This window comes from Borostomias antarcticus (genome assembly GCF_949987555.1).
Source record: "Borostomias antarcticus genome assembly, chromosome: 9".
In the NCBI taxonomy this organism is placed as follows: domain Eukaryota; kingdom Metazoa; phylum Chordata; class Actinopteri; order Stomiiformes; family Stomiidae; genus Borostomias; species Borostomias antarcticus.
The window spans coordinates 22,473,934-22,498,508 of NC_140242.1; the positions used below are offsets into that span (position 1 = coordinate 22,473,934).

At 45.1% G+C, this 24,575-nt stretch overlaps 2 protein-coding genes across 3 annotated transcripts; one reads left to right on the top strand and one right to left on the bottom strand.

Moving 5' to 3' along the window:
- Positions 1 to 1,337: 1,337 nt before the first annotated feature.
- Positions 1,338 to 10,677, bottom strand: tgfbr2l (transforming growth factor beta receptor-like). The gene is made up of 7 exons (XM_084443183.1): positions 10,534 to 10,677; positions 8,138 to 8,291; positions 7,797 to 8,008; positions 3,283 to 4,169; positions 3,053 to 3,194; positions 2,816 to 2,943; positions 1,338 to 2,345 (listed from the first exon to the last, which is right to left on the bottom strand). Exons 1-7 carry the CDS (start codon positions 10,580 to 10,582, stop codon positions 2,007 to 2,009), a joined length of 1,911 nt encoding a protein of 636 aa, XP_084299309.1. The 5' UTR covers positions 10,583 to 10,677; the 3' UTR covers positions 1,338 to 2,006.
- A 571-nt stretch (positions 10,678 to 11,248) lies between these two features.
- Positions 11,249 to 22,723, top strand: snx4 (sorting nexin 4). 2 transcript variants are annotated; one of them, XM_084443003.1, is made up of 14 exons: positions 11,249 to 11,497; positions 12,226 to 12,350; positions 15,036 to 15,174; positions 15,492 to 15,641; positions 17,132 to 17,179; positions 17,294 to 17,349; positions 18,090 to 18,162; positions 18,274 to 18,335; positions 18,458 to 18,523; positions 19,028 to 19,117; positions 20,089 to 20,188; positions 20,792 to 20,937; positions 21,019 to 21,133; positions 21,623 to 22,723. In XM_084443003.1, exons 1-14 carry the CDS (start codon positions 11,408 to 11,410, stop codon positions 21,668 to 21,670), a joined length of 1,308 nt encoding a protein of 435 aa, XP_084299129.1. In that variant the 5' UTR covers positions 11,249 to 11,407; the 3' UTR covers positions 21,671 to 22,723. The 2 variants fall into 2 exon arrangements, with proteins under 2 accessions (XP_084299129.1, XP_084299130.1); XM_084443004.1 differs by having other exon boundaries at positions 11,372 to 11,497; positions 12,209 to 12,350.
- Positions 22,724 to 24,575: the final 1,852 nt, after the last annotated feature.

Here is a 24,575-nt window from a genome sequence, read left to right on the forward strand (position 1 = left end):
AGCAGTCTTCCACCCCGTCAGTCAGTTAGTCTCCTCTTGTGTTACAGGGGCATTATTCCATGGTAACAGTAAGGTGGAGTATAAAGTACTGAAAGCTGAGTCCATACTAGTGTCTCGGCTGTTTTCTCAGGTAATGGAATTAGACCATTAATACATCCATGGATTAGATGCACCTACTATAGACAAAGGCAGGACACAGGCCATCAGTGTACCCTGGCAAGCACTGTTAGCCCACTGTAGTGTAAGATGTAGACATTCACTTTTGACTAGTCTGACATTTCACATTTTATCTATATTTCATTTATAACATGACGTGACATCGATTCGATTTCTCTTATGGGCTCATTGTACCCATATTCATGTCATTATTTTCATCTTTTGGATTCTTAAATGCACTGTAGAAATGCTGTTTGAAATGTCTATTGAAAAGCGTTCTGAAGGTATCTTGACAATTTTGGGGGGTAGTGTCCCTTTTTAAGATGGGCAACGATATCACTGTGTTACCGTTTGTGTGACTAATGTATATAGCCTAAGTGCAGCTGAATATAATTTATTTGATATCCAGCTATTTTCTATAGTGTTCGCACTTCATGAATTATGTGCGCCTGATTCTATAAGTGGATTATGCTTCCCTCTGTATAGGGTGTTGTGTTTTGGTTTCTGGCAACATTCCAGGGCAAAAAAGTAAGTTCCTTTGTGTTTTTAATATTGTGTTTGATTGTTCATTGTAGATTACTGTATTGTAGATTACTGTACAAAATTCTTTTTAAAATTCCCTCTTAAATATATTGTAGAAGACGAGCATACTGCACTAAAGTTATGTGGATTATATTGCCGCCTGCAGAGGGCACTGTTTCAAATGTTATTGTAGTTACCCACTGATCAAGATTTGATTGGCGTTTAGTTTCAATTTAAATGACATGGGAACCCAGGTTGTTTCATGTACAGAGACCAAAGATATTTCTATGCAGAAATATATGGTTTCTAACTTCAAATACAGTCCAGAAACAACCTTTCATTAATACACTAGTACACGTCTTTGTTTTTGTCTTATGTTCATTTTCAGAAAAAAAAGGGCTGCTTTTTAAGACAAATCAAGAAACCAGAAATACTGGTGCATCCAAATAAACTAACTCAACTTAATACTGAAGTATTGTCTTTTTCTTCTGACTGATCCATGCGATTGTGAATGTTTAGTAGGTCTATTGAGCTGTTGCTCTCATGTAAGAACACTTTCAGGGTATCACCAAAGATGGAGAGAGCAAAGAGGCTGTGAAGATCAGACTCTTTATCAAACATTATACTGTATGAAGGTAACATGTCGAACTGTGGCACCAGCTCACTCACAGTGTTATCTAGGATCCTAAACCAGACATTCAGTGTATAGATCATTAGCGTCTAGATCAAACCTGTAGAAAGCCACCTCTTTACTATACACAATTACTTTAACTTTATTTATCATGACAATTGTATGATGTTTAACCGTCCTGAAAGTGAACCTGGAGAAAGGCCTTGTGTATTTGCATCATTTCACATCAATTTTAGGAATACAAGCAGGAAGTCAGTGGTTCCTCCCCCTTGGGAACTTCTCCAATGTCTTTTGAGAAGGTTATATATCGAGGAATTATGGAGAGAGTTAAGAGAACCAAGAAGTCGTGCTTTTCATTAGTGGCAGAGACATCTCGTTGCTTGAACATTAGTTCTCTTGTCCAACTTGTCCTAACTCTGTCTGACTGGTTAATGTGATGAAAGACCCTATCAGGCAGACAGCAGATGATTGGATTCGTCTGGTTCTCAGGCTTTCGTGGTACACTGTCGGGGTGAGAGAGTCACAGTGTTTGTTACAGTATTTACACAGGCACATCATTCAGAATGCAGCCACATTTACATGTAAAGTATTCAGAGATGGATAGGAGACCAGCTCCTTTAAATGAAAGTTCACATCTAGTCTATATCATACAAGAACCAGTCTGTATGTCAGAGCGGATGGCCTTTGTCTAGCCTCTTCATATTTGGGCCAGCTGTTCAGGGTCTATGCTTCCCTCTGAGTGTGTCTCAGGAGGACGGTGGTCGATACCAGAGTCTGTGTCGGGTCCAGGAGAGGTGGTAGGCGTGTGGTTAGAGCAGGGGGGAGGGGGAGTGGTTGGGGCAGGGGCAGGGTTAGGCAGATCCAGCTGACTGCTGCTGTTGTGGTTGTTGTTGACAAGGTCTGGCTCTTCCCCTCCCTGCTCCCCCAACTCTAGGTCCAGGGTGTTGAAGCGTTCGACCACACAGTGTGCGGTCAGCCGAGCCTCAGGGTCGTGGTCCCAACACTCTGTGATGGTGGCGCACAGCAGGTCCATCCCCTGCATATACCGCAGAACATGCCAGCAGGGTCAACCAATGCTTGCCTTTAATTTACAACTTAAATCTATTTATCAATCTATCACGTTAATATGTTTAAAGTCGCACTGAAATGAAAAAAGCATTCCGTCCCATTTTGGTTCACATAATTGGTCATAGTGTTCACCTATTCAACGATGTATGCCAAAAAAATTACAAACTTCTACTTTTGTTGTAATCTTATATCAAAGTATATAATTTCTTACTTCCTAGAAATCGGTAGGTCACGTGCAATTACGACACCAGGTACCTTAGATTTTAGGCCAATAATCAACGCTATCCTTCTATCGAATCTACGGATTCGATTCGATTCTATCGAATCTACATCAAACTACGGAAGTTAGATGATCTCAAACGTCCGTTTCAGTGTGACTAAATATTTTCAAAGGTTCCAGCCAGATTGGTTAGTGGATCAGATGGATTGTCTGCAGACCTGGTGTTGTGTCCAGCTGGAGGGGATGTCGGGCCGGCCGCGGTCCCTCAGGACCAGGTCCCTCATGCTATCCACACATGGCTGGTCACACACCTTGGACCCAAACGCTGGCTCATAGCTCTTCACCTCTGCAACACAAGAAGGGTAGGGGTCAAACCTGTTTGTTTTTTTCTTATGTCACATTTATGGCAATTATCTGACAACTTAAAAAATAAATAAATAAAAAACAGTTTTCACCTCCTATGGCCTGGCAGCGAGAGGCCATCTCCCAGAGAACCAGGGCCATGGAGTAGACGTCCATTTGTTTAAAGGCCTCCAGGTCTTCCAGGTTCACCCTGGACTCCAGCACCTCTGGGGCCATATACCGAGCCGTGCCCACCTGGGGGATGAGGATCACACATGAGTCGTTCTGCACCATGGTTTACATCTACCTGCATGAATATCTACAGTTCCTCCTCTCCCAGTACCTGTCCACTGTTGGCGAAGTCGTCCACGGTGAGGGAGAGGTCCAGCCGTAATGCCAGGCCAAAGTCACACAGGGCACACTCCCTCCTGCTCTTCACCACGATGTTGCTGCTCTTCAGGTCACGGTGAGCCACCGGCACCTTGGGCACACCGTGGGGGTTGGTGTCACTGTGCAAATGCGCTAGACCCCGTGCCACTGATGCCGCCATGGCACACAGCTCTGCCCAACTCAGCACCTGGCTAGACAGGAAGTCCTGGAGGTTCCCCAGGCCATAATAGGCCATGACCAGCCAGTACTGGCGGTGGGCGGATCCCGGCGCCCCGCGCTCCTCTGCGGTCAGGAACTGCACCACATTCTCATGCTCCAGGTTGGCGTCGGAGAAGATAGACCGCTCGTTCCGCCACGAGGCGTACTCCTCCACCGGGAACACCTTGACGGCCACCGTCTCGTACTGGGTGCCGGCACTGTGGAGAAGCCGTGCCCGCCACACCTCAGCGAAGCGACCTTTGCCCACCAGCGCCTCCAGCTGGAGGGGCAGCAGCTCGGTGTTATGGTTCAGGCTATTGGCGCAGACCGGCGACATGTGAGAGGTGACCTCATCTCTCATGGCCGCTAGCTTGCTGAGGCACGCGTCCTCCACGGTGCCCACCTGCTGCCCCAGTGCCAGTCCCTCCCGCCCCAGTGCCAGTCCCTCGGGCAGCTCCAGGGCCTGGTAAGGACCAGGGGTGCATCTGGGCCCCCAGTCCTTGGACTGCTTGCCAGGCTTCCCTGACTGACGCGTGCGGTAGAGGTAGAAGGCCATGGTGGCGATGAGAGCCACGAGCAGGGGGGGCACCAGACTGATCACAACCACAGGGATCACATCCTTACTCTTCAGTTTAGAGAAACCTAAGAGAGCACAATAAAAAAAAACATAAAAAACAATTATGCAGAGGTATGTACTATCACTCAAATCACAATCACACAGGCGAACTGTCCAAACAATAGATTAAAATTTAAAAAAAGTAATGTATTCAAGTATATTGTTTTGAATGAAGTGAAATGACAGTATATTTCAGTTATAATTATATCTTATTGTTTCGGGTGTGATTTACGTTGTTTTGAAAAGGAAATAATTTTTCAATTAAAGTTAATAGAAAAAAGGTATAATCAGGATTTTTTTGGTCTCTGGCTATAACAATGCAGCTAACTGTAACTGTCTGCTCTGCCATTCAAGTGCATGAGACCAAATCTGTGGAATGACAGGTGCATTAGTCGATCACATTTTGATTTCTAAAGGGCAGGACATTTTTTGCACAATATTCTCACGCCTAGGCCAGGGGTCGGGAACCTTTATGACGATGAGTAATTTTTCACATACTGTATGTGTGTGTGGGGGGGGGGGGTGGTGTACCTTGGGAGACACAATGGATGAAAACAATGAGTTTTAAATATGAAAAAATCTGTGTGGCAGCTCAATAGGGCTCTTATTGTGCTGTCACTGCAGATCTTACCAGAAACCCAGTTATTAGCTAGGCCTACTTAAGTCGGTCCATTCTATTTTGAAGTGCATGCACTGTTCTCTTTCTTGTGGCTATTTTTATCCTGAGTCGTACCACTTATTTGTCTAACTTTCACTCCCATTTTTCGTTGTTTGCTTCTATTGTGCTGGGCCTCATAGAGAAAATATCGGCTGGCAGCGTACACTAACTAAATTAAAATATCGTCTGGCAGTGTACAAACTAACTAAATTAATGGTTGTTAAACTAAACTGAGCTGTCCATGGTGCTCATGTCAGACAGGCTGATATTTTGAGGCATTCCAAACTAAATGTAGACTTTATTTGGTTAGAGTCAGTAGCATATAACTAATATATTTATTCCACCTGATATGATCAATGGTTTTGTGTTAGGCTACTAATTATACATTGTGTTACCAATTCTACATTTGTGTGGGAGCCAAATGTGGCTCCGAAGCCACAGGTTGCCGACCCCTGACCTCTAGGGAATCACAGCTGTACTGCCCGGAGTACAACTGGTTTCATCCTGTTATGTTCTTTTGCCAGGACCAGCTAAAATGTTAGAGAACCCATGTTCCTGGGTCAATGTGCCCCAGTGCATAATTCATTATCCAAAAGTTGTCCAAAACTAAAAAGTCCTAATAAACATTTGTTTGTATTGATGTTGACAGAGATGAGACACCTATTCTGTTTAGGGTCAAACTGACCCGTTAAAATCAAGCCAAATGAGTCATAAGGATTTTTATTGAATGTAAACTTTATTTACATTCGGCGACTCAAATCAAGACACCTTTTTGTTCCTGCCGCACGGGATCTCCTGCAGCAATGCAGAGATCTTAACATCAGTGAGGCAGGATGGGCGGACTACACCTGGCGTGCGGAAAGGGAGGCGAACACCTCCAGACTCCGTGATTTCATCCCAGACGCCGGTCCTTCCCCCACTGGGATGGACTTACCCAGACCGGCGTGGGTGAGGCTTAACCGCCTCTGGACCGACGTTGGACGCTTCCACTCATCGGTGCACAGATGAGGCTTGGCATCCTGCGCGAGTGTGTCGCCGAGGAACAAACCGCAGACCACGTCATCCAGGACTGTCTGATATATCGAACACCCAACGGAATGCGTGGCCTGACGGTCGTGGATGGCGAAACGGTGACGTGGCTCCTGGAGGTATAGGGAGGCTCCTGGAGGTATGAGGATAGCCCCTCAGCCCTGAGCCTGGGGGGAGAGGACGAACCAACCTTACCCAAACGACCAAAAAGAAAAAGAACACACACACACATCTCCCTCACTGTAGCTGCAGCAGCTGGGGTCCTTGGTATATGCTGCCTCTGTTGTATATGCGGTACCACGAGTGCCTTCCCCAGCTGTTCCAGGAAGATGTGCCTCGTACAGCTTTGACACGTTCCACTCAGGGAAGATCTCCATCCAGATGACGAATGCATTGTAGGTCAATGCATCAGGGCCAGCATGCAGTCTTTAACTTGGTGCTCTAGGATCCCGTTACTTCGTCCAAGTTGTTCACCCCCCTTTGGTGGCATTGTAATCTAGGATCATGCTTGGTTTCTCGTCTTCTGGTGCTGATTTTGGCATTTTTATGGAGAGTGCTCATGAGGACAAATTTTTTTCCCTTTTTGGGGAAGTACGACACTAGGGTTGTAGTATACTTGGACGATTGAGGGGCCCCATTCTTGATCACCAACAGTTGATGGCAGGGAGCTCAGTTCTGTTTTTCCTGACGCATGTTGTGGGATTGTGTGTGTGTGTGTGTGTGTGTGTGTGTGTGTGTGTGTGTGTGAGAGAGAGAGAGAGAGAGAGAGATGGGGGGAGGTGAGTGCAAATACATTAAATTTAACATTTTCATTTTATATGTTGATTACACTTTACAATTAAGACCAGCAGAAGTTTCATACTGAAAAAATACTTTTTTCTGCAACATAACAGGAGGACAAAAAAACACATCGTTTCCTGAGCTGATTGATCCAACTAAGATTGTTGATGCTATGTTTCTGTTATTTTCCTGACTGATGTTTTGTGGGATTTTTGGTCCTACTGAAGGCCTAGGTCCAATAGACCTCTCAAAAGTTGTCATCATTTGTTAGTAGGCGAATATTAGTATTACTTCCATAATTTAAAAAACACAAAGCCTATAGCGAGAAGGAATGTTTTTTTTTTTGAAAGGCTGAACTGTGGGTTATTTCCATTGTACGTTTGTTTGTATAGGAAAATATGTTGACAAGATTTTGACACATTTTTATGTGATGATTACTGTAACACAAGAAACCACATTTTCCATCAGAAACTCCTGATCATCCTTGAAGAAAGATGTCAGATCTGCAATAGATCCTGCTATGGGTAGAGAGGATGGTGGAGTCTATCAAGTCAACGTTAGACAGCTTGAGCGCCTGTGATTCATCAGCTCGCACTTGCACGCACTTGCAGCGGACGTTTCATAGAATGCATTCATCATGGCCTTTTGTGATTAATATATCACAGAGGACAAAATCGTGGTAGCGATTAATGCATGATTAAATATCGCAGAGGCCAAAATCGAGATAACGATTAATTGCCCAGCCCTACGTGACGCCAACATTATAGTCACGGTTACCCATTGCAATGACACACAGCCAGGCTATTAGGGATACAGTGCCACAACAGTTCCAAGCAGGGGCGGACTGGCCATCGGGAGCACTGGGAATTTTCCCGGTGGCCTGGCACGCCAACTGGCCTGGCCCGCGGTGAATGGCCGGCCCCCCGTCAACAAATCGCGCAGCACCCCCCCGTCAACAAGTCACGCAGCACCCCCCTCCCGTCAACAAGTCGCGCAGCAAAACGAAACTGACTTCCATCTTACCGCATCGGCTCGGCTCGCGGCCTGACTGGGGCTACATTTCCCCGCAGGAAATATTCACCCAGTCCGGCCCTGGTTCCACGTATATTTTGTGGTAGTATATTTTGTTTATAGTTAACTGTAAGTTGTCTTTGTTGTATCTGGAATAAAAGGTGTTAATGGTTACCGTTTGAGCCCTTATCGAATATGAGCTTGTCGTTGCACTCGTGATCACCCACACAGCCACAGATGAAGAGAGCCCCATCATCCCATGGCTGCTGCACCATCACACACTCTCTGGACGAGGAGTTGGCCAGCAGAGTTATGTCCATGCTGTCAAGGGGCTGCTGGGGGAGGTGGCACAGCGTCTGAACACTCATACTCTCATTGGTCTTCCTCCTGGGACACACACACACACACACCAATGAGAAATATTATAGAATGTGTTGTTTATCTGTAAGCCTAGTTTTATTTCCCTTTTTGAACAGTGGATGAATATAGAAATATGACATACTAGTCTGGACTCACCACACAGCCACGCAGATCTCCTCACTCAGGATGCAGAAGGAGGAGAGAGTGCAGTTACTGTAACATACACCACTGTCCTCACACACAGGGCTGGAGTACTCGCACCACTTACACAGGTTGGTCTTGATGGGTGTGAAGGGGAGGATAGAGACACCTGGGGAACATAATGATTTAATTAGGTAAGTGCAATCTTTGTTCTAGCTATATGTTGCAAATATCCATATCACTTGTATTTGCTATTAGCGTGTGACAATTACTTTTTCAACTGAGAGTTTGGCTGTACGGAGAACAGCAGATGTGGTTAGAGGGAGTAGATGTTTGTGTTTTTCTGTGTGCCTATGTTTCTTTCTTCCCAGGCATCTTGTGCAGCCCTGCAGCTCTGAATTGCCACATCACAACAATATCAGGCCCTGATCAGAGCCAGATGATAGGGATGAGCTAACTAAACTAGGCAAACATTAAAAGAAGCTGTACACATATTTCACAACGACCTCCAGATGTTGGCGGATGCCAGCCATCCAAATACACACGCACACAAAGACAAAGGGAGGAAGAAAACTAAAAAGGCTTGGGTAAGCAAAACGCCCCCTCCACAAACTTCCAAGTAATTAAAATCAGCAGTGACTGCTCCAGGAATAAATTGAAGCCAGAAGGGTGAGATGGAGCCAAGTCTGAAACCCCACCCCCCTGGTGCTCATGGGAAATCCAAAAGCTGCATGCTGACTCGAGGCAAAGAGGTCCAGGGATGAAGGCAGCTTTTATTTACTTTATAACTTCAGCTAGCCTCCCTCCCTCTCTCTCCCTATCAGTTTACACGCTACACTCACATACTCTTGCATACAACCATACACGCACACACACACACACACACACACACACACACACACACAGAAACAGCTCTCACATACATGCACAAATTGCTTTTGTACTCTACATTACAACAATCGAAAATTAAAGAATTGGCAAGAGCTGTATGCTTAGGCCCCTTGCAAGAAGAGTACCAGGAGGGGCTAGGGGTAGGGGCTTGGTTACGGTTGCTTAAGAAGAAAAGCTATTGTCTTATGGCCAACAATAAGAGGCCAGTGTCTTTGCACCATTTTGAGAAATTCTTCCCTTTTCTGTGAGCTCCATCATGACAGCCTCGCCAGGCCAGGGGAGCAGGTCTCCAGGCAGCAGAGTGGCTGACAGGCAGCCTGACACACAAGGCACTGTCACATCGCACATTGGCAGGGGGGGGGTCTTATTCCCTTTTAAACCTTCATTACAGTATTGTCATTGTAAAAGAGGGAGTCATATTGAATCATCACATTGTAGGACATGGTGACGAAAGGTCAGGTGATATAACATAACGTCAGCCCCTCAACACTCCTCTCTAGTTTGCATATTTCTCCTTTCTCTCTCTCTCTCTCTCTCTCTCTCTCTCTCCTATGTTCTCTACTTTGTCTTTCTTCTCCCCTCCTCTGGGCTAAAAAGAACAGGGACTTTCATCACTGAAAAATGCAGCACCTAAAAGAGTCAGTAACACAGAGTTGAAGTGTGCAGGACCTAGAGAAAGGCAGGGTTCCAAAACTAAGTGTTTTGTTTTGGAAAAATTAACCAGTAGGCTATAATTAACTTTTGTGCTACCCCCTTTGGTATATTAGCCCATGTGTTTCCAAGATTCTGAGTTTGAGCTGTTGTAGCCTAATCCCAAACAAAACAGTCTCTTTGTCATTGGACACTAAAAATGCATCATGTCAGAGGTTCCTCGGAGCATTTAAACGAGCTCAGTCTTCCTCTACCTACAGTATCTCTGTTTTCAATCTTGTCCCATTCCCCCGGGACACGCCTGTTAGCAGGCAGCAAGGATAATTGAGTCTCAAAATCGATTTCCTGTTGGAAATTTCCATTGCAGATGGAAGTGACATTTTGATGTGGTAGCTGTACATTATTGCACTTATATCATCACAACACAGATCATAGCCTACTTCCGTTTTTGATCATATTCTCCTCGATGGTTATTGTTATGTGTAATTGTTATGTAGAATTTCCGCGTGCTGCTCTAAAGAAGTTGGACAATGTTATTTCTGAACCCACAAAACTGATGATTGTGAATTGTAGCCTATTAAATAATGATATATATAAAGAGGAAAGGTCAAATAAATAGTATCTGTAACAGGTAGCCTGTAGTCTATGTTGTAGGTTAGGCTACTCTAATAATTTCACCAAGCATGGGCTATATCCTTAAACCTTTTTCCACACATGCAACTGAAATGTTAACTAAGCCTATCTATAGGACTGTCTCCCTTTAACACAGGCTGCGCCCCCTCCCCCTTGACAACTTCACAAATTTTAAGAAACAATGGACAGTTCATAGCAGCACTAAACAGTAAATACGGAGAGAAAGGGATACTTACAAAAAGATAGAAGAACTATACCCACTGCCGAAAACCTCCAGTACCCCATAGCCTAATCTTGATATCAAATAAATGACGATCTAAACGACGTCGCGCTGTATCGTTATTCGGACATGTGGGTAAAATAGACGCTCATTTATTGAAGTCGTATTTACTGGAACAACTGGCTTGGACTTTGGGCTGCTGCTGGCTGAAGTTCCGTGTAGGCGGATCCAGATGTTTTTCATCCAGCTGTGTGAAGAGACCCGCCCAGAACAGTCCTCCGTCGATAGGACAGGGTGATGTTGGCCTCGGCCAATTAGGCTTAATCCACCAGTATGATAACAGTCAGGGTAGTCCTAGTGGAGAAAGCATTTGATTAATTTTGGTTAAGTTCTCTGGGATTGATGGCCTTTTTATATGCTGTCTAGATCTCTTTTTTTCAATTGTAGGGTTAGCCCTACAATTGTAGGGTTAACCCATAGTCTAGGCTACATAGCCCTACATAACCTAATACAATGGAAGAGATGTTATATAATATAATACTTTGTTTAGAGAATATAAAGTACAGTATCTTAAAAAATACATTAATAATAAAATATTTAGGCCTAGTTCAATATGATGATAAGTGATTTTAGCTGTAGCCTAAGTCAATCTGTTTGAGACAGTCATGGAACTTGTTTTAGAATATCACTCTCAAGTTTCACATAATTTTAAATAGGCCTACATAAGTCTTATAACTTTGGCATAAGAAAGGCAGACAACAACCCTGCTGTCACTGACTCGCACGACGCTCAGGTGAGCTGGCTCGCGGACTCCGCTATACCGCGCGTGCTGCGGTACGTAGCTCACGGGCACAACAGCCAGCTGACAGCCAGCAGCGACACTCAGGAATATGATGGCAGATTCTGGAACCGATGAAATTGCTGTGATCGGAAACACCGACATCACATCTTCTGACCTAGAAAACAACATCAGAAATACGGTAGAACATCCCTAACGTAATTGACAATTTGAGAACACGATTATCCCTAGATTTCGACAGTTTTCCGCTTGTGTCGTGAGTTGAGTTGGCCAGGCCCAGCTAGTCCACGGACTTTCGCGAGACATGAAAATGACTTCAAACAATCAACAGCTGGTTTGGGCAGCGCTACAGCCGCAGTCGAAGTAGCCAGCGCACCCGCTAGCTTTTGCTTGGCAGGAAACGACAGCAAACAGAAGACACAACAAACATGCCTTTCAGAGATTGAAATCGTGCGTTTTGGTGTCTAAACCTTCTGCACAAAGCAATTGATCAGCATTTTGAATTGCGAACAGTTGCACTCTTTACACAGTTAGCTAACTTAGCCTGCTAGCCTAGCTAGCTAGCTAAGTTATGCCAGCATCACTGGTTTCACTAGGCTAACTTTACAGCTCGCTAAATGGCGTGCTTACTGCCCTAGCCTAACGTATGCATGCATACTTATAAAATGAATAGCATGTATCTAATGTTGTATTAGCTAAATGTAAATGGCCGGGTTTCCCGAACGAGTTAAGAAGCTTATTAACTCCAAAGTACTTCTTAACTCCCATGCAAAGGGTTACTTAAGAAGGGTTCATTAAGAAGGTTCTTTATCGGAAAACCCGGCCAATGTCATTGGATCACCTATGGCACTGCTATTAACGTTACTAGGAACCGCTTTTGAGCAGTGAGCAGTTTCTGATTTCCTATAGATGGTGGAGAAGGGGACAACTCTTCTCAGGAAGATGGAGATATCAGTTGCAGAGGCAGAGAAGAGGACTGGGAAGAATGCTGTTAACATTCAAGAAACATACACTGTTTACCTTATTGAAACACGGTAAGCTACTCTGGAATCAGACAGTTGAAGACTATCCTACATGACATTAAGCTATTCCGTGGCCCTGGGCTACCTGTCTCGGGGCCTCCCACACACACACACACACACACACACACACACACACACACACACACACACACACACAGAGATTCAGGCAACAGAACCACTCTATTATTATAATCATACACTAAGACAGTACAGTTTGCTATTAGACTAGCTTCACACTCACAATGAAAAAATCCTATTGATTATTGAAATCTAGCAATAACAAATTAATACCGATGTGCAGCCAAAAAAGATGTTCCAACAGCCAGAGAATACCATTTTCAGAATATGGAACACAGAATTCATAATCGTTGAAATAGCCTAGTCGACACTAGAACTATTTAAAATACTTTACCATCAAGGTCGGTTATCTCTGAATCTTCCCCACTAATATTTGTTAAGGTTAATGTTTAAGTAGCCTACCTGCTCTTCTTCATGATCATCATCAGTTGTGGCCTACTACTAGCAGAGGCAGGCAGGCTTTGGGATTTAAAGAAGTTGGTTTAAGTGGCACAGCCACGCTTGTTTCTGATATAATTGGATTAAATGCTTAAATTCAGTGTGTAGGCCTTTTTAAAATCACTGTCAGTGTAGTCGTTTCCCTACACAGAAGATGGAATCGTGAAAATGGCAGAAAAACTTCAAAGGGCAAACACATCCACAACTCCAAAGCTCTCTGGTTTTATTGCTACTTATATTTCCTTTGACCACTGGACATTTTTGTGGCTAAACTGTGCTTCACAAATAATACTATGTTACACTTGACTGCAACATAAGTCAGGAATGAATGGAAGGAATTTTGAGAATCGACAAACTGAAACGACAAAAGACCAAGTGATCATACTGTATTTGACAATCATGCTTTGGTGGGGGACCCCTAGTGTCCGGGGCCTGGGGTTGCAGCCTCTGTAACCCATTGAGTTAATATGGCCAAGCCTACCAATCTTTCTAATGTGAAACGTTGCTTTTGCCGCGGTGAGATACGGAAATGCCTGCATCACCACTCGCAACTTAAAGAGGGAGTAGAACTGACCTGGCATCACCAGGCTCTCCTTGGGGGAAGAGAGCCTGGTTTCCATTCACCATCAGGTTCATCCTGTCTAGAGCCCACCTACTTGGTGGGACCTTAGACCGGTAAAATGCAAAGCGATTGGCCCCAGACTACCTAGAGCCTGCCTACTCCAAAATTGCATCCGGCGGATGTAACTTCGCTTAGACCAGATCTTAAATGCAAAGCAAATGGCCCCAGACTAAGTAGAACACAGTGGATTCATACTCTACGCAAGCTACACTATCTATCCAAGCTTTTACCCAAGCACGTATTTTGCGGCACATTCATTTCTTTGGACTTATACAGCCAACCGCAGTCAATGCTCCAAAGGAACGCAGTTGATGCGCAGTCACCATCTGTACATGTACGCGTAGTTAAAAGTATACAGTAGCTTGAGGATTCATAGTGGATTCATACTAAGCAAGGTGTGGTTGACATGTCCTCGCTTAGCAACTGTGTCGTGCAAAAATTTTTACTTTTCACCTAGTTGTTCATGCAGGCTTCTCAGTGCGGTACTGAGAACCTGGGGCCTCATTTAAACGTTGCGTCCATCCATCTTCATCTGCTTATCCGGGGTTGGGTCGCGAAGGCAGCAGTTCTTGCAGGGGGCCCCAGATATCCCTCTCCCTAGCAGCATCAACCAGCTCTGCCTGGGGAATCTTTAGCTGCTCCCAGGCCAGTGCGGAGATGTAGTCCCGCCACCTAGTCCTGGATCTAAACGTTGCGTATGCCACAAAATAATGCGTACGCCCCTTTCTACGCAACTTTTGGGATTTATAAACAACAGACTTGGCGGGAGAATGTGCGGTGCTCCACACAAACAGGCCCATGCGTACGCACCTTTCTGGAGAAACTGCGATGGCAGAAGAATGAAACTTGAGAAACGCTTTGAAATTGATTATCATCTCGATGTAAATTCAGGTGTTCAGAATATTAAGCACAATGAAACACGCAGCTTGTTTGGGAATAATTTTAGACCTAGATGATCACACTTCATTGACTCTGTCCCTCACTCAATAACTAGTTGATATTTAACATACTCTTTAATAGTAGTATAGTATATGAATAGCATTCTTGCATTATTGTTCATATAATTATATTATTGGAAAACCAGAGGAGACATAAAACTTATGCATATGGCTCGTTCAGGAATAATTATAGACCGCAAAGACAACCTGTTTATGGTTAAGACTTGGAATAATTTATTTACATTTTAGGCATCTTTATCATTGATTCAGGCTGTTTATGTCTCTCTCACCCGCATTCATCAGGTAATATCGGATAGGGAATCACACACAGTTGTTTGCCCAATGTGCTCAATGATCCCTCCTAGTGTCGGTTGGTGTGTCAATCACTTGGGGGAAAAAACAAAACAAATACTGCGCTGTGGCTTGAGACATTTCAATGTAGAAAGACCTGTAGTGATCTCATTGGCTGATCAGGTTACAATGAATAGATGTATAAGCCGAACAGCCCTTGGGACACACACATGCATGCAAACACACACACACACACACACAGTTAACATAGGCCCATAGGTTTGTTTGAAAGAAGAAAAAAGTGTGATGTTTCTCCGCCTGGTGTCATAGGCCAGTCGAGGATGAGACAGAAGGCACAAGCCCCGCCCCTGACAGTCTGTGGAGGAGGTACAGCGATTTTGAGCTCCTGAGGAACTATCTGCTGGTGACCTATCCCTTCATAATTGTCCCTCCACTGCCAGAGAAGAGGGTGAGTAGCTACAAATAAGCCCCTAGCTACATTACACCCCCAGCTCTAACCTTCAGCCTTGCTCTGTGATGGTGATGCTTGAGGGCGTGGAAGGAACTGTCTGAAGTGGACCGGGGACGCTCACTGATAGCAAGGGACATACAAAGAAGGAGGCATCAGACATCAGTCATTAATAGTTATATATCTAGAATTAGTGCTGGAGAAAAATCCATAGAAGTGGCTGCCATTACTGTCAGAAGCCACATGTGACATATCTCACACTCCCTTTTATAATGTTCCTTGGTTGACGTTTGCTTCCTGTTTCCTGTTTGATGTAGGCAGAATTTGTGTGGCACAAGCTTTCGGCTGACAACCTGGACCCGGACTTTGTGGAGCGGCGGAGGGTCGGTCTGGAGAATTTCCTGTTGCGCGTGGCTTCTCACCCCGGCCTCTCCAACGACAAGATCTTCTTCCTCTTCCTCACAGAGGTCAGCCTCCTCCTCCTCTTCCTTTTGTTACCTCAGTGAAGTCAGCTTAAAGCTACATGAGATAACTCGGCACTTTGGCAGCCCCTCTGGTCGTGATAAAATCGACATTGCATTATAAGAACCACACTTCACACAATGCCCCACTCACTCGCTGTAATGATGGGACAAAAATGATAACAAATGTGCGTGGCGAGACTGGATTGGAAGATTGTAGCTACTTTCTGGAAGGATGGCTTCAATGCAGGTAAATACAGGTCCTCTTTCTTGTATGTGCATGTAGATTTCGTTTCGTGGGGCGAAGTGTTTGTTGTCTTTCTGATATTGTGACAGGCGAAACGTGTCACTTCCGTTTCCACCACAAGATTTCCCGCCAGTGTACTAGCCAGTACACCGAAATTCTAAAATAATAAATTCACGGGGTCTCATGCAGTCTCATGTCACAAATGATTTTTGGGGTCTTGCTAAGGCCAATTCATAAACTAATAGCAAGTAAAGGTGAATATTGAAGTTAATTGAACCATAAAAAAGTTCTCATTGAGCTTTAAAGGAGAATGTTCGTTTTTGACAACCTGGACCTTATTTACGGAATATTATAAGACGTTTGACTCACCGACTTTGGTGTAATTCGGAGGCCTGTAGAAGAAATTTAAAATCCAGCGCGAGCCAAGTATATCCATGTAATGGCGGCGGACGGGGCACTGAGAATGCAGCTTCTAAAAAATCTATTTTCTGCCGCGAAACGGTTGTTGTCAACAATCTGTTTTTATGAATCGCTAGTTGTGCATCCATAGAACGTAGGCTTGTTGTGGTTTTCACATGCCTCTGTAATATGATCTTTAGAAACGTCTTTAAAAACAAAATATAGCTTCCCTACTTGCTCCAGCACACATTGCACAGCACGCAGACTGGCTATTCTCCGTCTGTAGGCTACACTCGGGGCTCACATTCTCTACGCAATGTGTGCAATATGGCTGAATATTTATCAGATTTTGAGGATATAGAAGATGACTTAGAATATGATGGAAGCCGATCTTGGCGTAGAGAATGTGAGGCGCGAGTGTAGCCTACAGACGGAGAATAGCCAGTCTGCGCGTTTTGCGCATGCGTGCTGGAGCAAGTGTGGAAGCTATATTTCGTTTATAAAGACGTTTCTAAAGATCATATTACAGAGTCATGTGAAAACCACAACAAGCCCTCGCTCTATGTAAGCACAACTGAAGAAAATAGATTTTTAGAAGCTGCATTCTCAGTGCCCCGTCCACCGCCATTACATGGATATACTTGGCTTGCGCTGGATTTTAAATTTCTTCTACAGGCCTCCGAATTACACCAAAGTTATCTCGGTGAGTCAAATGTCTTATAATATGCCGTAAATAAGGTCCAGGTTGTCAAAAACGAACATTGTCCTTTAATGTCTTTGGTATATTTTTGTGCCTGTGATGTTCCTCCCATGCCAATGATGTTCTTCCTGTTGTCTTGTTTCTCCATAGGAGAAAGGGTGGAGGGAGTTGGTGTTTGAGACTGGGTTTCAAGCTAAGGTGCATACATCCTAATTCCTCACAAAAAATATTTTGGTTCCTCTGAAAAAATTGACTAAAGTGTCGCCTTAATCTGTGTCTATCCATCTGCCTGTTGGCCTACCTTCTCTCCAGGCTGAGTCCAGGCTGAAAGCTCTGAGTGCCATGTTCAGAGTGAAGAACCCAGACAAGTAGGTCCACATCATATTTTCAAATCTGTCCAAACTCTGATTTGGCTATTTATGAGCTCACAAGCTGCCCTTACAAAGTATGCACACAATTGGGACATCCGTCTAACCTGATGCGCCAGATGGTTTGCTTCACACAACCATCTGTGAACTCTCCGTTGGAAACTGCTTCACTTGCACTTTCAAAACTGCTTGGCAGGTGATTGACTGAACCATCTGAAAAAAATCTGATAAGGTCTATCACGTGCTAACTTCAACCGCTCCTTGCTGTCATAAACCCGCCCAGCGTAGCTGTTTGTATTTCATATTCCTCAGATCCAACGCTGATTGGCGAGATTGATTTCCAATCATACGTTTTCCGATCATACAGCTAACATACATCATGACATTGCGGCAACTTTGACCCTCTTGCTCTTACATCCGTAGCAGTCTGTAGCGCAACATTAGCCAGTTGGGGTGGAGTAAATGTTATTTAGGTAGCTAGGCTGCCAGACAACTGCCATCAGTCATTGTCGTTGCACAGCGCATTCACGTTTAAGAACTAAATATTTTTTCTGATTCGTGTGTGTATAAATTGCCAATTACTGATTGCTTCAACAGGTATCAAGACTAGCACATGCGTTGATTGGAAGCGCTAAGCTGGAGTGATAGCAGATGTAGAGTTTAACATTTAATTGGTGTCCATAGTGCTCCAATGGGTATCAGAACTAGTATGACAGTGAGACCTTGACTTGTCTCCACAGGAGGTTTACGGAGCTGAAACACTACAGCGACGAACTGCAGTCAGTTGTTTCCCAGCTGCTCCGGGTGCGAGCTGTAGGTACACTCACCTGCCGCTTGGAACACACTTCACTAGAGGGCCATTCACAGCACCGTGGGGAGTACACTCAACCAGGGTTATTTACCTGCGCTTGTCTTCTCTTCCAGAGGGTGGCAGACCGGCTGTACGGTGTCTACAAGGTCCATGGAAACTATGGAAGAGTCTTTAGGTAGGAGTCCAGCTGGGCTGGCGGTAGGGAAGGTGTGCAGGGCTGGAATGTGCTGGCGCATACGACACCAGTCTTATAGATGGAATAAGCTGTGATGTGACGGCCTATGTGTTTTTCTACAGTGAGTGGAGTGCGATAGAGAATGAGATGGGAGATGGACTACAGAGCGCCGGCCACCACATGGACGCGTAAGCAATACACACACACACACACACACACACACACATACACTACACTACACTACACAGGCATACCTACTAAAGCCAGAGTGGATTCGCCCGTATCCCTGGAGTGGCACAGTAACCTAACTCTCTTTTACCCAGTGTTTGATGGCTTCCAGATGGTGGAGCTCAGCACCGGAGGTCAGAGTTTAGCCAGCCCTACACACACAGGGTACAGACAGACAGCAGCTGGGGACTGGGCACCTCTAGCAGGTTGAGATACTACTGTATACAGATCAGATTACCCGCCCGCAGTCTGGGAAGTTAGCATGCAGCTAGACCCACCAGCGTTCAGTCAACTCTCACCTCTATTGCTCACATGCAATTATGCGGACTATCTGTATGTCGAGGTGTGCTACCTCTGATTAGCATGTCCACTGACTAGCCCATGTTGTGCGGGTGTGTTGATTAGCCCATGTGGTGTGGGCCCATGTTGTTTGGTGTGTTGATTAGCCTGTGTGCGCTGTGCAGGTACGCTGCGTCTGTGGATGACATCCTGGAAGAAGAGGAGCACTATGCGGATCAGCTGAAGGAGTATCTCTTCTACACAGAAGCTCTAAAGTAGGTACTGTAGCTAGATCATACTGTTGGTAATAGGCAGAGTACACTGCGCCAGTGAGTAAGCTCCACCTATGCAAATGCGGGGTGGTAGGTAGGGGGGAGGGGAGTCAGAGGAGGACACAAGCCTTGTTGATGAGGCTGGTGGCAGTCAGGAAGAAGCTGTTTTTGTGGCGCGAGGTCTTTGTATGGACCCCAGCCTCCTGCCGGAGGGGAGTGGTACGAAGAGATTGTGGCCGGGGTGGGAGGGGTCGGACGCAATCTTCCTAGCCCGCTTTAGGACCCTGGAGTCGTACTGCATCGTCCACAGACCTGTGAAGTTTGAAAGTGAAGTTAACAGTGAAATAGTTCTGTTTCAAATTGAACTTTTGTTTCAACATTATTTGTAATAGCGACATTTCACAGGAGAGCATACTGAGACCGGTAAGATTACATCCTGTGCTTTCCGTCTCGGAAAAGCACATTTATCGTACTTGTTCCAACGTCTCATTGACCCCGTTGACTTCCATCGTAGCCAAGTGTGCACCTGCAGAACAGCTAGCTCAATACTGAGGCAATTAGAGAAATTATAGTCTCTACGTGTCAGGCTCATGACTAAGAATAGGCCCTAAAGTCCAAAATAGTGAACTTATCCTTTAACCAGTGTGGATACATGAAGTGTGAATTCCCATCACTAAGCGAGATGCTAGCTCATAACATCCAGGGGCACTGCTCATGTTGGCTCAACTCAACCATGGAGGACGCCATGGGGGATTGGTTGATGTAGAAGAGCGGAAGACACATTTCAGTTGTTCAAGTGACAAAGTAATTATTAATACATAAAACTGGTGATTTGCTCTGAAAGGTTGTCATTTCAAAGTTATCAAAAAATGCCTGTTTGTTTCCAGAGCCCCCTGCATCTGACAGAGGGTCTGGTTTGAGGCTATTGTCTGTGGGTCTGTTATAAAGAGCATACGGTGCGTGTGTCTGTGCAGGGCAGTGTGCAGGAAACATGAGCTGGGTCAGTTTGAGTTGGAGGTGGCAGCCCAGGACCTCGCCACCAAGAAACAGCAGAAAGAAGAACTGGTCACAGGGGTGAGTGCTGAGCCCCCTTCTCCTCTGCAAACACACACTTGCACACACACACTTCATCTCCAGTCCTTAGATGCCTCTAGCTGTACTAAAGGTCTGATGGTCAGGTGATTTTACTCATAGGGCAGATTCTCTTATCCTGACACTCTGAAGCAACTACATATCATATCATTACATTAACTTAGTCATTTAGCTGACACTTTTATCCAAAGAGACTTTGTATGTATTACTATTTGCTATAACTCCCAAGTGCATCTCCTTTCTAAAACAAGTGACTAACCATAATCTAGTGCTGAAGGCAAAGTGCAGGAATAGCAATCTAAAAATACAATAGGTAACAGGAGGATCGTGGTAGTACTTCTTGACGAGATGAGTTTTGAGCCTGCAGTGAAAAATGGGCAGCGACTCTGTTGTCCTGACGTCAGTCGGCAGTTAATTTCACCACTGCGGGGCCAGGACAGAGAAGAGCCGTGACCGTGACGATCGACCGCAGGGGCCTCAGAGTGACGAGCAACCAGTCGCCCCGAGGTTACAGCTGTCATTCTGTCTGTCCTGTGTGTGTGTGTGTGCGCACGCGCGTATGTGTGTGTGTGCGCACGCGCCTAGACGGTGCGCACGTTCTCCCTGAAGGGGATGACCAGTAAGCTGTTTGGCCAGGAGACGGCAGAGCAGAGGGAGGCCAGACTGCAGCTTCTAGAACAGCAGATACAGGAGGGCGAGGAGACCGTCGAAGACAAGAACGCAGAGTGCAAGTAAGGAACCCTTTCTCCCCGTCTATATTTCTCTCTCTCTCTAGCTGCAGTGAGGATGTGAGGATGTGTGTTTCTCCACAGTGAGTTTGTGAAGGCTGCCTGGGAGGACATCGAGCGCTTCAAGGAGCAGAAGGACAACGACCTAAAGGAGGCGCTCATTAGCTATGCCATCATGCAGATCAGCATGTGCAAGAAGGTAAGATGGCCTGTCTCCAATAGGGCTTGGGAAAATGTAGTCCCAGACACGACCATCTTGTTTCTACACAGTTGTATCTATTTGTCTGATTGGCTCTACTGCATAGAATCCTATGCAATCAGACCAATAGATACACCTGTGTAGAAACAAGATGGTCGTGTCTGGGACTACATTTTCCCAAGCCCTATAGGATATGAATATGATAATGGCATCCTCATAGAAAATATTGATATTTTAGTTGTGTGCTTTCTATCGTGCTTTCATTGTAACAAAACAGCGAATGCAGCGCTCCTCTTAACCTGTGTTTTGATAGATCTTAATCTGTAACAACAATCAATCTTCTTAATAAAGCCTCAAAAGCCCAATGTGAAGTTTCAAGCATGTAATCTGAGGGCTCAGTATAAGCTTAATTGTAGTATACATAATTGTCCTCACAGTCTGTCAAACCTATACATTTCTAGAGGTCTTACTCTATGAATTTTCTATCAGGGAATACAAGTGTGGACCAATGCCAAGGAGTGTTTCAACAAGATGTGAGCTGTTGACGCACATCCAGAATCCTCCAACCATGCAGGCCGCTGACCAAACACAACTGTCAGTCAGACCCAACAGTTTACCAGTGTCCATCAGGCCCATCCTCCAAGCTTCTGCTTGATCCTCTCTTAATTCAACACAACAGGTCAACCGACCAACTGACCAACTCAACGACCAGGAGTCAGAACGGAGGAGAGGAATCCAGAGACTGCCAGCTGAAATCTCCAGTCTGATTTGCAACAAGTCTTATTTTTGAAATCAACCGTTTTTTGGACAATAGAACTTATGAATGAAGCCGTTTCCTCTTTCCTGTCTCATCACGCCCTGCTGCCTGTAACCACAGCAGTCTCTCACAGTGACTGACATACACATGCGATCTTTTCTCTTTTACACTTTTCTTTTGCTGAAGTCAAGTAAGCGATAAGTTTTAAAGAGCGGTTGCCTAGGCTACATCATGTCAGATCCGTTTGGAGTGAGCATCCTTAGATCTGTCTGTATACTTTAGCCATAGCTTTTGTAAGTGTTGATTGCCTTTGTTGATTCGTGTTTTTGTAATGTTCTAATGCTGAAGGGTGACCTGAGCATATTTGGACCTCTTTGCTCACCGTATCAGTACTTTGGCCCAGTTTATGGGCTCTATCATTTCACACATGTTTTTTGTACATTGATTTATACAGTCGGAACTTTCATGAACCCTATTTCTGCTTTTCTGCCCACCAAGACGAATGAATGCCTCTTGGATTAGGGGCAGTCAGTAGAATTAGCCAAAGAAAGGGTCAGGATCAACCGGGTGTGATGTAATTGACTAATGTCCTGTTTACTTACGCTCTGTGGTAAAGTTTCCCTGTGGGGTCAGTGCTACCCTGAATCATACCTTGAGCATGAAACGGTCAAGATAGTACTGACCTTGGATAGACAGCTTGATCCATGCCTCTGACCTCACTCTGGGAGCTATTGGTGTCCTGCCACATCGTAATGACATCATTGTGAAGAGGTGTGAGCACCAGGCAGGAAACAGTACTGTTTATGCACATATAATCACTGTGCCAAGATACTAATAAATATGATTTACATGAACGTTCTGATGTTTGGAGTAAATCTAAGACCACAAATAGTGCATGACATGTCTTTCAACAAAGGAGAATTAGAAGTATGTGAAATGAAGTTGCAGAGAGAAGGTGCACGGGTACAGCTGTGATCAGTTTCCTTTGATTAGCCTATTTCAGCAGTAGGTGCATGCTCCAATATTCTGTGAGTGTGTGATGATTAACATTTCCACTGTTGACTCAATGCTGCTATCTGCTGGTTGATAACGGAAAGGCGCCGTCTGTCGAATGCCTCTTGAAGGGAAGAGGAGCCACAGTGCAGACAGGCGACGGAGCTGCGCGGGAGACAGCTGGAGCAACTAGGTGAATCACTGGGTCAGTCTGTTTCACTTGCTGTGTGACACAGGGACAGCATCAGTTTCTCAACGTTCCCGCCATGGTTCAATTATCTCATTTATGGGACTGCCTCCTGTTTGTGCATGTTGGCTGTCTTGTATCACTGTATTACGCCACATAGCCTGCGGGGCTGCAAGTCTCACGCATTGAGTGAGACGCAACTCAGCCTATTCTCACGCTCACACGCCACAGTTCACAATTCTCACGCGGAGAAATGACCAACCCCTAAATACTAGCGGTTCAATGTTCATGGGATCGTTTTTTTTTTTTAATTACTTGAACGAACGAACGGTGATCTCGCCTCTCAGTCGTCTTTCGCGGTCAGAGAACGTTACCCAAACATACCTAGCCGGGGGTGGGGGGGAGAATAAATCTCACTCCAAACTTTTGGTCAAATTTGGCAGCCCTGGACCTATAATAATAATAATAATAATAATAGGCATAATAATAATATAGGTTACGTTTAGGAGCAGTAGGCACTACTTCCATTGTCATTTTTTCCCATGGCACAGATGATGAGTCAACGGTCTCGATCTTCGTTCGACATTAAGTGCGCGAACACGAACTAGGCTATGTAGACTTTCCAGAGGGGACGGGTCAGACGAGAAAGCCAGGTGTGTGATTGGATTGCAGATCCGTCAGTCGCTCTGTCCGCGGAGGGGCTTCGGCGGGTGTACACGCCCCTTAAAGTTGCCTCTCAGACAAAAGACAGCGTGAGATCCGCGGAAACGCGCGACCAGGAGAGCATCCTCTACCAGGGACCAGCGAACATGAGAATATAGCTCATCAGGACGAGTCGACCCGCTGCAGATCCCCGCCACTGTTATAATAGTTGTCACTAGTGACCAAAGAAAAGCTCAGCTCAGCTCTACAGAACCAGAACACTCTGTTCCCATGATGTCATACCTGTGGCTTCTCTTCTTAGGAAGTCTGCTCATTGGGGCTCAGTCTCAAGGTAAGGCTTTAATATACACCCAGTGCGGGGTTCCTTTGTCTCTCTGTGTCCTTCCTGGGTCTGTGATTGTATTTAAAATCAATCAGTTAAGATCCATTCCCACTGTGATTTTCTTTCTTAAATGGACTCAATGTTTAGTGCTGTATGTGCCCTTATCATGCTATAGGTGTGTCCTTGTCTTCATGGCTGCATAGTTATATAGGGGTGTGGACCCATACCCTATGACCAACTATCTCTGTCTTCTCTTTCTCTCAGCAGTAGGCCGGGGCTTGGGTCTGGTAGGCCCACAGTCATATGACAATACAGGGGAGAATCATTCAGGTTTACATTACCTTACCAGGACAAATGTTCTGTGCTGGGTCACAGTCCTGATCAAACAGCTTTGTTCTCTGGAGACAAAGCTCTCCCTCTGGTCTGATCTCAATCTAGCAGGTCATGGACCAGAGAATCACACCATTCACAGAAGTTGGGAGACAAACCCACCTTTTTGATATAAAGGAATGGTGCAAAT